Source organism: Tasmannia lanceolata, unplaced genomic scaffold, assembly GCF_043159265.1.
Source record: "Tasmannia lanceolata isolate RefF3 unplaced genomic scaffold, GAP_Taslan_0.1 ptg000003l, whole genome shotgun sequence".
In the NCBI taxonomy this organism is placed as follows: domain Eukaryota; kingdom Viridiplantae; phylum Streptophyta; class Magnoliopsida; order Canellales; family Winteraceae; genus Tasmannia; species Tasmannia lanceolata.
In genome coordinates this window covers 5,488,508-5,503,309 of record NW_027518680.1, presented here as the reverse complement: position 1 = coordinate 5,503,309, position 14,802 = coordinate 5,488,508, and the positions used below count along the sequence as shown (strand labels likewise).

General features: G+C 38.0%; 1 protein-coding gene across 3 annotated transcripts; it reads left to right on the top strand.

The window, feature by feature from the left end:
* Positions 1–3,816: 3,816 nt before the first annotated feature.
* Positions 3,817–13,873, top strand: LOC143848993 (nuclear transcription factor Y subunit A-1-like). Of its 3 annotated transcripts, XR_013235516.1 has the most exons (7): positions 3,818–4,034; positions 5,193–5,484; positions 7,305–7,417; positions 7,588–7,659; positions 11,853–12,017; positions 12,993–13,390; positions 13,497–13,873. XR_013235516.1 is itself a non-coding variant. In XM_077358048.1 (6 exons), exons 2-6 carry the CDS (start codon positions 5,235–5,237, stop codon positions 13,338–13,340), a joined length of 948 nt encoding a protein of 315 aa, XP_077214163.1. In that variant the 5' UTR covers positions 3,817–4,034; positions 5,196–5,234; the 3' UTR covers positions 13,341–13,873. The 3 variants fall into 3 exon arrangements, 2 of the variants coding, with proteins under 2 accessions (XP_077214163.1, XP_077214155.1); XM_077358048.1 differs by having other exon boundaries at positions 3,817–4,034; positions 5,196–5,484; positions 12,993–13,873; XM_077358040.1 differs by having other exon boundaries at positions 12,993–13,873.
* The last annotated feature ends 929 nt before the right edge of the window (positions 13,874–14,802 follow it).

The following is a 14,802-nucleotide window of genomic DNA, read 5'->3' as shown; positions in this document are numbered from 1 at the left end:
AAAATGTGGGACCCCCAACTATTTTCCAAAGATAAACCATTTTACAGATGTATTATCTACTTATATTTGGAAAAGCTATCCATGGTTTGCTCTGATCAATTCACACTCTACAATCTTAGAATGGATGAGTTTTCTACCTAGGCCTGGTACTCAAGGATAGGCCATATTAGAATAGACAGATGAGGGACTTTGATGTTATATGTCTTTGATTAATTAATTTAGGGCAGTGATATTTCCCCCCTTCTGATGGATATTTTCCCCTCCTTTAACAGATATCGTTAGGATATACAAAGGCGTGGAGGAGCCACGGTTAGCTCCAGAAGGCTTAAAAGTTAACGATTTCTGTTGGGAGTGGGGGAATATCATTGCCCTTAATTTAATGACTAGTCATGTAAAAAGACTCATAGGATGCGTAGATTATCAAGAGACACTATCTTACACCTAAGTGCACTCTTGAGATTTTGAAAAAACTCATGGGTTGCTAAACCTAAGTAGACTTTCTCTCCTACTCTTTGTACACTTTAGTTTCCTTACAAATTGGTGAGACTTGACCTATGGCTCTCACAACCTACGCCTAGTAACTAACATGGAGAAATTATAACAGGGAGAAATAAAGACTTAGAAGCTTCGAAATAAAGACTTAGAAGCTTAGAAGCTCTGAGGCTTACATGCATTTGGGACAAGGGCTTCTCCAAAAGGCCCTCTACATTATTTCCGAGAGTAGATAAGCCCAAGGTAGAGAAGAAGAAAAAGGTGAGAAGATGAAAAGATCTTAAAACCCCAATTTAATTTTCAACCTATTTTGATTCAATTTTAATAGGAAAAGGGCAGTGATAAATTCACCCCCTTCTAGAATGAATTCACCAAGTATTTTTAAACATGAACTGTACAACCCACACCATAGGATGATCCAAACCGCCCATTTGATAGGCCACTACGTAAATAGGTTGTGCCCCAAAAATCATTTCCAGAGGATGAGTATAACCCTTCGATCTAAAGAGGGAGTCACATTGTGGCCTATCAAATGGACGGTTTGGATCATCCTATGGTGTGTACTGTACAGTCCATTTTGAAAAATACAGGGTGAATTTATCATTGCTCTAGAAAATAATCATCTTCTCCAATCTACCGTAGGATCAAACGATCAAATTCGCTCATAATCCTTGATCAAGATATCAATGCAATACATTCCAATTGATACGGGGGCATCAAACCCACTCATTAAATGACAAAACTACCCTCCAGCCGGCCCCACGATCCCCAAGGCTCTGTTCACTTTTCTTTTCTAGCTGCAAGAAAAGAAAAGAAAGGAAAAGAATTCTGACGTGGAAAACTGAAAAAGACATGAAAAGAAACTGTGAGAAAATTCCTTTTGTGAGAAAATTCCGTTGTTCACTTGGCCGAGAGAGGAAAAGAAAGTATGCAGGCAAAGTGGTTTTATCAGGAAAGTGATTTTCCCATCTTATTGGTGAGAAAATTTAGAGGGAAAGTGCAAGAAAGTTGGTTTTCTACGTCATTAACCACATGTGTAATTTCACTTTTAAGAGAAAACAAGTGAACGGCGAGAAATGTCAAATCATGTCCGGTCCCTGAAAAATTTGGCTTACTTTCTTCTGCTGTCATTTCTTAAGAAAGCAAGTGAACAGAGCCCAGTAGAAAATTCCAGAAAGACCGGTCTGAAAAAAAGAAGAAAGACGACAAAATAAAATCAAAATCCCCACGTAATTTTTGTATTTTAGTACTTTATATGGTATATCTACTCGATGAGCTGTCTTTGGCTTCCCAAAATGGGCCTGGCACCGCCACGTGCAAGCATCGGAATCGTAAATCGGACGGTCCGGTTCTAGTAATTAACGGTCTCCGTCATGAGATTGGGGCCGTGTCTTCCTAAATTCGGACCGGATCCGGGCTGCTACCTTGCTCCAAGACAGGGCGACGCCCCTAACGGCGGAGCTCCGTCTTGTTGCCGTTAACTCAACAACTACTGGCGCTCTTCTAGCCACGTGTCGATAGCTAATGGTTAAGTGGGCCCCGCTTCCTAATCTTTGCGACACGTTGCAGTGTCAAATCGGGTGTCAGGTGCCACTCACCAAAGTGGTTGACGCTAACTGGACCTACGGTTAGTTAACTCGGCCATTGGTTAACCAGGGAACGGAAAATTAGGCATCAGGGCGGCTATTGGATAGTGCTTATAAAATGACGAAAATGCCTCTCTTCTCTTTCCTTACCATCTTTCGGGTTCCTGAAATACCCCCCGTATCTCTTTGAACCTGACGTGGGGCCATTGGAATTTATTTTTCTATTAATTATGATGGCATTGTTTATACGGTTAGGATAGTGAATCGAGGCCTACTTGTATGTATGTATAGTTCTATAAAATACAAAGGGTAGTTATGTCTTTCTCCAATAGCTGACTGTATTATAAAATGACAGTTGTATCCTTATGAATAAGGATAATTTGGTTAAAACGATAATTTCGTAAGGGCTTTTGAATCATTTAGGAAAATTTAAGATTAATAGACCTTAAAATGACTAAAGTAACACTGTTGTCGTTCAAAATTAAATATTTTTTATGTTTTTTTTTTCTTTTTTTATATATAGGTAAGTTGAGGTTTAGCAGTGACCCCTACGGGTTTATTAAATTAAAGAAAGGTATACACTAGACTGGGAAAACAAAGGATTAAGAGATCCTTATATACTAGGATCCTACTAGCAAACCGATGGCAAAGAAACATATGCCTTGCTCATTGTGATCAATTTCCTGCTATCCGTCTTGAATGATTCTGATGCGAATTCTAGTATGGATTGATAGCTTCAGTGAAGTTGATAGGCCTAATGTTTCAGGAGGTCTATCTTCTTCTTACTCAACTTCCTGATTCTCTGGCTCTTCCTTGACTTCTGGTGGTTTGTTCACAGTGTTTTGTCATCTTTTTCTAGTGGTTTGTCCTTAATGGGGGGAGAGCTAGCATCTTCATATCTACTATTAGGGGGGAATTCTCGTTGAGGAGCGGGAGAGTTCTTCTTTCTTCTCAGCTCCCGCCACACTTCATCCTTCATTTTTTTATTTTTTTTTTTCTTCTACTTCACAAGGATACTGGCACCGCCATGTTTTAATAAGTGCACTAACTTTTCGATTCTTTTATTATTTAAATAGGTGTAAGAGGTTATTACAGTTCCCAAAAAGCTCTCAGAACATAAATAAAACAAGAAAGGCAAGCTCAGTTAGTGTCAATATCAGTATCGTTTAACAAAAGGTCTCATAATTAAAAACCCTAACCATTGGATCTATGTAAACCCATCCAACAGTGATGATCAGATCAGATAAAAATAATCCTTTCTTATGTATTCATTAAAATTATAAGAGGAATGATAGATGCAAGGTCTCTATTTATGCAAGGCCCTTGAATAGATCCACGACATTTTAAAAGTAGGTTGAGAAACTGAATTCGGTTGCACTTAATGATGTGGATCTATTCAAGGGCCCTTCTTTAGCCCTTGCATAAAGAGGACCCTTGCATCTATCATTCCTCAAATTATAAACTGAAATGATACATCTGCCTCTTCTTCTTCTTTTTACTTGGGACAGCCCCCTCTAGTGTATTTATGAGTTATCACTACTATTTTACACTAGAGTGGGCTGTCCGAAGTTATTAAAAAAAGAAGAAGAGCGAATTTAACATTTCCCATTAGAAAAAAAGTAAAAAAAAAAAAATGCAGGGGCAGAAGCGTCATGCGACAGGGGTAGGGATGCAACCGTCATTATGCAAAAAGATACCAGATTTTATATTTTAAATATTTTTTTGGAGGTATTTTACCGGGGGAAAATTTGTCCGAGAAAAAAGTCATTTTAGCAGCGAGCGACATCTTTCCGTGAACAAGAAAATCGATTTTTTTTTTCTTTTTCTTTTCCTATTTCTATTTTTTTTTGTTTCTTTTTCTTCCTCGGTGAATTACAGAGGAATGTGTTTACAGAGAAATCGATGGGTGGAAAATCATAGAAGAGAATTCTAGGTTTCTTCTACTGCTCTCGATCGGTAAGTTTTCTCAGATATTTTTTTTTCCTTTTTCAGTTGTTTTGTTACTCCTAATCCGTTATTTATCTTTCTCAGTTATTAGATATTACTAGGGTTAGGGTTTTGGGTTTCGTGACTCGATTTTGGTCTGATTGTCGGTACTTGGATGAATTCTAGATGTACGACCAGTTCGTATCGTATAATCGTGTTTCAAAGATCGTGTTGGAAACCGATTATGAGATTGCTGTATGATAATCTCGTTTTCTTTCTTTCTTTTTTCATTTTTGTGATCATATTCTAGGTTTCTTTTTTCCCTGGCTTGGAGAAAACGCTGCCTTATTTTATATTTTTTGCATATTTTGTAAGATTTCAGGGTTAGATCAGTTAGAGATTGTCAAATTTTAAGGGTTTTTAGATTCATTTGTTGCTCTAAGGACTCTTTCACTGTTTCTGAGTTTATGATGATGATTTTGCTGCATAACACTTGTTTTGAATTTTTTTTTTCTTTATTTAGAGGGGAGAATTTTTTTCCCTGAATTAAGTTTTCTTTATCTTTAGTTCCTGATGATTTTGTTTCTTCTTGTTCATTTGGAATATCGTTGGTCCCCGTAGCCTAGGTTTTAAATTTCAGTTTTTATTTTGGTTTTGGCCTTTATAGAAATCAAAATATTTCAGTTTGGGTGGAAATTTCGGCCAAAATCTTGTAAAATTCGGTGGAAATATTTCGGCTACTCTTAAATTTCGGTCCGAATTTCGGTGAAATTTTGGAGGAATTTTGGCAAAAATCTTGTAAATTTCCGATTCAATGGGAATTTCATTTGGGCTTCAACTGAAAACGACACATTTCGACCGAAAATTTAAACCATGCTGGTAGCTTGCAGAAGAGTACCAAGCTTTGAGAAAATTATATTTGTGGGGGAAAAAGTGAATTTTTCATTCCCCTGTTAATAAGTTTTCATTCAATCTGATGATCTGGACATGCTTCCACTGTTTATCTTCTTTGCCTGTTCTTGTACTTGGTTCTCTTTGTCTCTATTATAGCTTTGATTAGTTGTTGATTTTCTTTTTCTTGGATCTGGTGATGCCGACATTCATGCCCTTATTTTTATTGTTATGTTTACAATCGCTTTTAGTGATGAATTTTACTGTGTTGTATTGATTTGGAATCTCTTTGTATAGTAGGGTAGGAGGTAAATAGTTCACTAAAGAAAGTCGGGAAGCATGCACTCAAAACATGAAAATGCAAATTCGATAGAACCCAATGCCAATGGTGTTCCACCTCCGACAATCTGTTCTCAGCCTTGGCTGCGTGTTGTTGGGTATAATGTAGCGTATCCGGGTGTGTTATCAGAGAGCTCATCAAAATCGTCTTCACTTGAACTCTGTGGTGGAGATGCTGGCTCAAAAGTTTCCCAATCGGTAGCTGATGATGGTGTGGATCAGGGGGCTGATGTTAGTAAAGAGGTTAAAAGTATGGCAACACAATCTGCTTTTTTCCCTTCGAATTGTGTGCATTTTGAGATGTCTTCATAGGTTTGTCTCGTGAAATTGTATATTTTTACGTAAATTTAAGATCGGAGAGGTTTCTTTATTTTAGATTATTGGAGTGGAGGGCTCAATCTTGGTTTGTAATTTTTGGCAAGCTTCATCAAATTCTAGAAGACATGACTCATCCTTATCTTTCGTGGTTGCTCAAGTATGTAGTCTATAATAATCTTCGAAGTCACCCAAAAAAAAAAAAAATGTTCCTCCAGTTGACATCAATAGTCATGAACAGGATTAAAAGATTAACATGCGGGGCAATGCAAACACTATTTTATATGTTTGGAAAATCCATGAAACACCTGGATTGGCCATTTACCTAATGAGCTGTTATTCTTTTATCTAATGAAACTTTGTTGTTATCACTTAGGGGGAAAACACCACCGCCACAATATCCCCTCATTCTCAAATGATTACCATTGACTACAATTATCCCCTTATTATCGAATGATTCACCTTTCAAATAATTGTCTTTAGGTAAATGGCCAATTCTATAGGTATTGCTATACAACACTTATATTGGGAGATTGTCTTTAGGTATTTCTATTTCTTCATAACCTTCTCCTATTCTTTATTGGGAGATTCTCTGATTGCAACTATTGGCAGGCAGTCTCAATGGATCTGACTTAGTACATTCACCCAGTGTCAAGAGACTGTGTGTGTGTGTGTGTTTGTAATTTTTATCTATATATTGTGATGTAACTTGGTATAAACACAGTTGCTTTTAAAATTAGTTCTTTTTTTTTTTTTGCATTGTTAATTGGTGTGGCTATTTGCTTTAATAGATGCTTTTAATATAGGTTCCTCCGCAATGCTTTGAGATACTGAAAAGTCAAAACTACTACTCTGTTTGATCTCCTCTCTCTGTTGCAAATTTCTTTAGGCAATTTCTAATTCTCTAAGTTTTGTCAATTGCAACATTATCTTTTACTTAAAAGGTTTATTTGGATCCGATGCAATATTTAATCTAGTACTCGCAAGTGTTAGTCCTTGTGTTCTCTACTCTTTACATTTTATGTTTGCTCTCCAAGACTATGTATCATGATCTGATTTTACCCATGGATAATATAATTGACTTTATTTTTCACTTTTATTTTATGATTATACTCTGAGGATTCCCACAAGGAAAAACCATGGATTGGACAATGCAGGCTGAACTGGATACAACTTTTAAATATATTTTTTTTAATGGTAGGATACAACTTTCTAATTATGAATAATCAACATGTACATGGGTCCTATTTCTTTCGCAGCTTGATTTTGTGGCTTAGCTTTATGGTGTGGAAAATATTGGATAGGTTTTGACCAAAGTGCCTTAAATTTGTATTATTTATAGTTATTGTATGCATTGGTACTCTATTAACTCTTCTTGCTGTGGAATTTGTAATTTCATAATACATGCTACATGTCTTAGGTATTTTTTTTATTGGAAGTAGTCAGTAATTTTTTCATTTGCTGTTCATTGAAGGACAAGAAAATTTTGCATATGTTTTTACCGTTTTGTCGAACTGATGATCAATGGAAAAATGAATAATCTTATTTTGATTTAAGTTTTTAAATCTAGGTCCAAAGTCTACCCTGCCTGTGGGAATATGATATTGGGATGTAGCCAGATGTTTCCTATTCATGGCATTCAGTTGGGCTCTATATGAAGGACCTTTCCATGGCAGCTAAAGAACTCATCTTATTATCTTGTTGAGTGGATATAAAAGCTGTTGTGTATTAATAAGGTTCTTCTTTCTATGGTAGATGGGAACCATGGACCTGAGCATCAGCATCCACAGCCTGCAACATCTACAGCACCTCCGGTGATGGCTGAGTACATGCTACCACATACCCAATTGGAACTTGGTCACTCAGCTGTAAGATTTTTTCCATGTTTTTCGTTTTTCTTTTTAGTATGAAACATCAATATTTTCATTCTTATCTTGCTTGAACAAATGAATTTATTAACAAGAAGTAAATGTTCCCATGCATGCTTTTGCCAGGAAATACTGCTGATGGGATTCTATGTTTTTTTAATTTTTTACAGCCTTGTGCATCATATCCATATTCTGATCCTTATTATGGTGGGGTTATGGCTGCCTATGGAGCTCAGACTCTGGTATGAAACCTGTATCATATGATTAGAAGGATGTCACCTGATTATTTGAGCTTTAGCAGATCTGTCAACTACAATATTTGTGCTTTCATACGGTATCTATCCAATCTCGATTTATGTGTCGGACACACATGAACACTCCTTTTAGAGAGAAAACCTCGAATATTCTATTTTCTTATTTGTATTATTTATATGCTATTTATTTAGTGTAAGTGTACTTATATGTTCATCTAGGTAGCTTTATACTCTTATGAGCTAATACTTTTTTTTTCGGAATGATATGTTGTGTCAAATGGACCTGATCATGTCCACATGGAACATGTGAGGCAGAAAAAGTGACTGTTAGGAACGGACCTAAGAGTCACTGTCTTTTAGCAATTTTCATCTACTAATGCCAGTTGCAAGAAGCAGTCCTTGATTGATAGTCGCCTGGCTATCTTGAACTCGGTCTTTGGGGCCTTCTTCGATTATCAATTCTCCACTGACCTTCATACCAAACTAGAATGACATATTGTATTCACTCCACTTGTTGTCCCCTCTCCTCTCCATATTAGTAAATAGCTGTGGCTGGTCTGAAACCTGTTGTCATTGATCATTCGATTCTGTACTTATGGTATCTAATGCAGTCATTCATAGTTCATTGTTTTCTAACAAGGGCATTCCACTGTCTAAAATTGCTGTGTCAGGCATGTATTGTACATATAGGCTTAAATATTAGAAGAAGCAACAACATAATCTTTTTTTTTCTTGATTTATTTTACTTGTATATTTTCATATTATTCACACAGTTTTAATGCCATGTGCCTAATTTTTTCCTATACTTTATGCTTTTATGAACTGGTTTTTATATTTTTTTATTTGAGATTAAATTATAATTGTACAGTTATGTCTGCATGTTGGGTTTTACAACACAAACATCCCTGTGTCTAAACGTGATAGGTCTGCTTCAAATCTCACTTTTTTCTATGTTTATGAGTGTTTATCCTGTCAAATATTCAGGTTCAGACTCTTGATTCTGATAAAGAAAAGGGCGGCCCAGTGCACGAGGCTCCTGCCATTGCGGGGTCTAGGGAGGGCTAGATGTACGCAGCCTTACCCCTGCTTTGCAGAGAGACTGTTTCCGTGACTCGAACCCGTGACCACCAGGTCACAATGGAGCAACCTTACCTTTGCGTCAAGGCTCAGCCACTAGAATATTGATTCTGATATTACTGGAAAATGTTAACCTAGAGTTCAATTTGCTTTATTTTTTAAGACAAGTGAAATATTTGTTATATGTATGTTGTAGGATCTTTGCCATAGAAACCTAATGTTGTAGGATCTTTGCCATAGAAACCTAATGTTTCTGTCCGACACCAGCAAACATGTCCAATTTAGATAGATTTGATATAGTGTCTCTTTTATTGGTTTTTTCTAAGTGCTTCTCATGCATTCAGTTTTATCAATAGGATTATGAGATAACTGGGAATCTGAATTCGGTTTTATTAGCAAGTGCAATTGTTTGTTTTACAGTGCACCATTTTAGCGTGGCTTCATGTAATATTCTAGAATCTCCATTTCGGACATGCCTTGTGTCATGGGTGTGAGGCAAAGTATAGTTATAGCCTCGTGCACCGTCCGTACACACAATGCGAGTTGGAACACGACCCAACATACACTGTCTTTAGGTATGTTGGGTTGTGTTCTCTGCACCCAAAGCTCCCTTAGAGCAAGCCTACAAAATGCAAGTCGATTTGCCACTATGTTTCAAGCCACCAAGGTTCGACCCACAACATGTTGGGCCTGGGCTAGCATGTCACAAGAGCCAACCCCAAAAAGAATAGGACCAACCAACCCTCTTCAATATAAGTGCCCACCCAACATGTTCTCCCAACATACTTTCGAAGGCGCAATGAGACGAGGGCACTTCTTATTCATAATGCCAACTGGGATTAGTCCATGGGGCATGCTTGCTCCTCGGACCAAGCCTTTGGGTTTGGCAGATTGGGATGTAGTACAATGCTTCATTCCTTGATGGGCTTCAGCGATCCTAATCGTCCCTTGATGCAGTGGTGTGAGCACCTAAGTCTTTGGACTTGGCGCAACAGAGCGTGGCTGGACTTGGCCTCGCTTCAAGACGCCTAGAGTCGCCTTGTGGGACTTCTGTTCTTGCGAATTGGTTCATGGCATAGGTCTGTTCCTTGAGTTGTTGGGTCATAAGACTTGGTGTATTTGCATCATGCCTCAGCACCTGGATGGACCTTACATTTGGCTTGAGGGCCTTGTGTTCGATGTACTCTTGATGTAGGCTAATCATGAGAGTGGATTCAAAGTTGGGCACGACAGGCTTGGTGGTTGTGAACAAGTAAGGCATCATGGGTTTGGATGCAAAAATGGCCCGTGACACTTGTCCACATGTGTCCATGTCTAAGTTTGATAGGATTGATGCAAAAAAAAAAAAAAACTTTTTTTTGTTATTCATGTCTGGTTCTTCTGTCATGGATTTAGTTGTCTTACATTGCCTATGAGATTACTGGAAAATTGGACCTTGATTCCATTTGATTTTGAGGGCACCTAGCGTGAAGGATAATAACGATGAAAACAGAACAAATAAGAAAGTGAATGGAATGAGATAACAGTAAAAAATGGCCTCTACAAATGGGGCAAGGCTTGCCCAATACCAAGCTCTAGCCGGTCGACACGTACCTTGCGAGAGAGTACTCAACTCAACTCAACTAAGCCTTTGTCCCAAACTAGTTGGGGTCAGCTAATGATTCCTTTAGAGAATTTTCATGAAAAAGGTGAAAGGATCTACCTGGCTCAAATTGACTAAGTCTAATCCTGACACTAGTTGGGTTCGTCTACATGGATCATTTTCTTCCATTCTCACCTATCTAAGGTCATGTTCTCTGTTATGTTCCTAGCCATTAAGTCTTTCCTCATTGTTTCTACCCAAGTTGTTTTCGGTCTGCCCCTACCTCTTTTGACTTCATCAACTTGGCACGAGTCACTTCTTCTCACTGGAGCATCCAAAGGCTTACGTTGGATATGCCCAACCCATCTGAAGCGGTGCTCTCTCATCCTCTCCTCAATTGGTGCCACCCCCACCTTTTTACGGATGTCTTCATTTTTAATTCTATCTAACCTTGTATGGCCGCACATCCATCTAAGCATTCTCATCTCTGCTACACTCATCTTATGCACATGCTGCTTCTTAGTGGCCCAACATTCTGAGCCGTACAACATGGCTAGCCTCACAGCTGTCTTATAAAACTTTCCCTTCAACTTCGTAGGTATGTTACGGTTGCACGGAACTCCTGAAGCATGCCTCCACTTCAACCAACCTACTCTTATTCTATAGTTAACGTTCTCTTAAATTTCTCCTTATGTAGGATTGAACCAAGATAGCGAAAGATATCCCTCTTAGGTACCTCCTCGCCCCGCCTGCTTACATTACTAAAGTTGCACTCTATATACTCTGTCTTAGTCCTGCTCAGTCTAAAACCTTTGGATTCCAAAGTAGTTCTGCATAACTCTAACTTTGCATTAACTCCTACTTTGGTTTTGTCAATTAATACTATGTCATCTCCAAATAACATACACCACAGCACCTCATCCTGGATACCCTCCGTAAGTTCATCCATAACTAGCGTAAAAAGATAAGGGCTTAGAGCTGATACTTGGTGCAATTCTATTGTAATTGAAAACTCACTAGACGTGTCATCTATAGTTCTGACACTAGTTACTGCTCCATCGTACATATCCTTAATCATATCAACATATTTAATAGGCACTTTTCTATGAAATGAATCCTATAGAAAACCTTCCTTGCTAGAGAGTCATCGACATTATTTCTTTTTTCTTTTTTCTTTTTTGATGCGCCCTTTTAAAACATTGTATGAAATAATAGGCTGCATGCAAAATTGTAACTGTTTTCTTCTTTTTTATTCCTTTTTGGTTAGATATTTGCTAGAAAGTGGAGTTTTTGCTGTGTACCCAAGAAAGAGTAATTAATATATGGATTACAGTTCTTTGCTATAGTGCCGCATGCTGTTATATGTGAACAGTGAAACTTCTTGTACTGTATCTTCCACAATACAGCAGACCAACAAAATTTATTCAAGAATATTTAAAAGCAACTAATGTTTGAACGTATGACAAATTTACGTCCATTAAAAAATGAATTTATGATTAACGATCCTTGTCAAATGTGTCAGGTACATCCTCATTTACTTGCAATGCATCATACGCGCATGCCTTTGCCCCTTGAAATGGCAGAGGAGCCCGTTTATGTGAATGCCAAGCAATACCATGGCATTCTGAGGCGAAGACAATCACGTGCCAAGGCTGAATTGGAAAAGAAATTGATAAAAGTCAGAAAGGTATATGCACGTGCCTTGAATTACCTATCCAAAAGAAGTAAATGTGCTTGATTGATTGTCTATATGGTGTTATTGAGGTTTTCATGATGCTTGTATCTTTGTTGGCAAATAATATATGGCAGTAGTTTTCAAATTTTTTGCATTGTTAGTGGACTATTGTTGGATATCTCAAGCAATGTTTCGGGTTTTGGTATGTTGACCCTTGTTGGTAAGTATATTATTACACAATGCTATGGACTAGTTTAGCTAGGGCTGGGATGTTAAGGATGCTAAATTAGATGGGTGGTTGTCTCCAGATTTACTATTTCTTTGGGTGGTTTTGATTCTTCGTTGCCAGTGTATGTTGAATCTCCCACAGAATCCAATTATTGCTCGAGGAACTGGTTTAATATTTCTGACAGTTGTTGCTGTCATATTCGTAAGGATTGCATTTTTTTATTTTTTGTTTGCTTTTTTAAGAGGGGAACAAAATTGTCATTTGCGTAAATCTTTCATGTTTTGTTGATTAGCCAATGTTTAAAAACGCGTCGATTTGGGCGAGTCCGTGATTGACACTTTATTTACTTTGGGAAGTCAAAGAAGTTTTCAACTGACTCAGTGCTGCCAAAACCGAGTAAATTTGGATGGCACAATTGACTTAGGGAGTTAAACAGTGTGATTGATACCCTTCATCACTGCCCATGATTTACCATCCACTGTGTAGTATCTTTATTCTCAGCATTACCATGATCCGCCCTAATACTACGTCCCTTCTAAAGCTGGATTCAAACTTAGCTCATAAGTTGGCTAACTAGAGTTCCAATACTAACATTGCTTGATAATGTCACCTGTTAACATATGGGCAAACTATTTCATTTTCTCCATTCAGCTATGAAATTTATTTAAATTAAAGAGAATTGTGCCAAATTGACTCTGGATTTTCTGGTTCTGAGCTAGATATAGGATAGGTGTCTGATCTTGCATATCTTTTTACAGCCGTATCTTCATGAATCTCGTCACCAACACGCGATGAGAAGGGCAAGAGGTTGTGGAGGTCGTTTCCTCAATACAAAGAAGCTCGATAATAATGCCACTAATCCCTCTTCTAATAGGGATATGGGTTCAGGTTCAGCTCCTCCCACACAGTCAGCAAGCTCGTCGGGTTCAGAACCCTTTCAATCTGAGTGTACCCTAGGTTCCTCAAAGAATCAGAAGGAAGTAAAAGGTCCTATGATGCAGGACACACATGAACAACACTCATACTCCAACGACAATGGCTGCTATCAGCAGCGGGGTGGCGTCCTGGTCAGCCAGGCACCACAGAGGGCACTCACCATCCAATGATTCCCCTTTGCATGGGGGAATCAGAGGGTGTTCCCAGCATTGCTCTACCGGTTCGAGTATTATCTTTTTCATTTTGTTAATGGTTTGCTCATATGCATATTTCTGTAGGTGTAACTGTTGAGAGTCTTTTCTCATATGTGGCACCCCTACCAACAGGGCAACGGTAGGTAGGCGTGCTGGTGGCATTGGACCTGTTCAACCAGAGAGGGGAACCCCTGGTTATCAAGTGTTTCAAAGGCAATTCATTCTTGGCTTGGTTGTTTTTTCTTCCTTTTGGGAGGGAAACTGAGAGGGAGGAAGAAGTAGGCTTTGTGGGTTGTCTATTCTATCAGGCATCCCTATTTCTCTGTCTCCTATCCTTTCATGTAAGAAGAGAGTTATGAATATCTTCTGTTGAATCAAGTTAATGTGAATGTGGAGAATCCGTACTTTGTACTTTCTTGGATTTGGGGATTACAACAGACAATATATCATCAGGGTGTGTAAAAGACCTCTTTGTTTTTAACAAAAACATGACACTTTTATTGTTGGGAGATAGTTTAATGTTGGGTGATTTGTTTGCAATCATGAGGCTTTCTTATCACAAGAGATGTGGATTTTTTTTATCAGATATAGGCACAACAGTTGTCCCTTTTGTTTCTCTTGAAACTTTTGAGAACGCCCAAACTGCCCTAAGTTTTGGTTCACCTTATTTCCCCTGCTGCTGTTCAACTATGACCAATGAAATATTAAACCAATCTGCCTTCTTACAGATTGGGCAACATCAGGTGTGTATCAGACAGACATGCTTAAACCAATCTACCTATAATTCTTCTTTTCCAAGATGCTAAGACCAGTTCCTCTTTTTCCTTAAATGTTGGCTGCTGCAGTAAATCGAAGACTCCAAAATGTTGCTTTTAGGGAATTTTGATCTGTTGCTATAATTTTAAAATTATATAATAAAACAAAATGAAATGTTACGTCTTCTATGTATGAATTTTCTGAAAGGGTGGATGGTGTAAACAGATATTGCAAGTTAAGCTGTGATTTTGGACATTAAAATCACCTGAAAATTGCTACTAGATATAGTTGTTTTGTGTGGGTCGCCCACTAGTCAGTATTTCTTGTGTAATCTAGCTTGAGGGATAAAAAAACCTTTTTATGCTTCGGCATCCAATTCAAACAAAGTTTGTGTCTTGACGGGAAGAGGATTTACATCGGTATTGGACTCACAGTCGGTTCTCAAAGTCCAAGACAAACATTGCCCCTTAATTTTGAGTCCAATAATCAGTTTTAGACTCATAATCCATTTTCAAAATCCAAAACCAGCTAGGCCTAAGGAGATTTAAATATTCCGGTACACTTAGCCTTCTAACCGCAAACCCCCCTTTCCCATTTGCAGAGTTGGTTTCACTGTTCTTGCTCTTTAGAAGTATATTTGTGTTTTGCATACATACAAGGACAAATGGCACCATGGATAAAC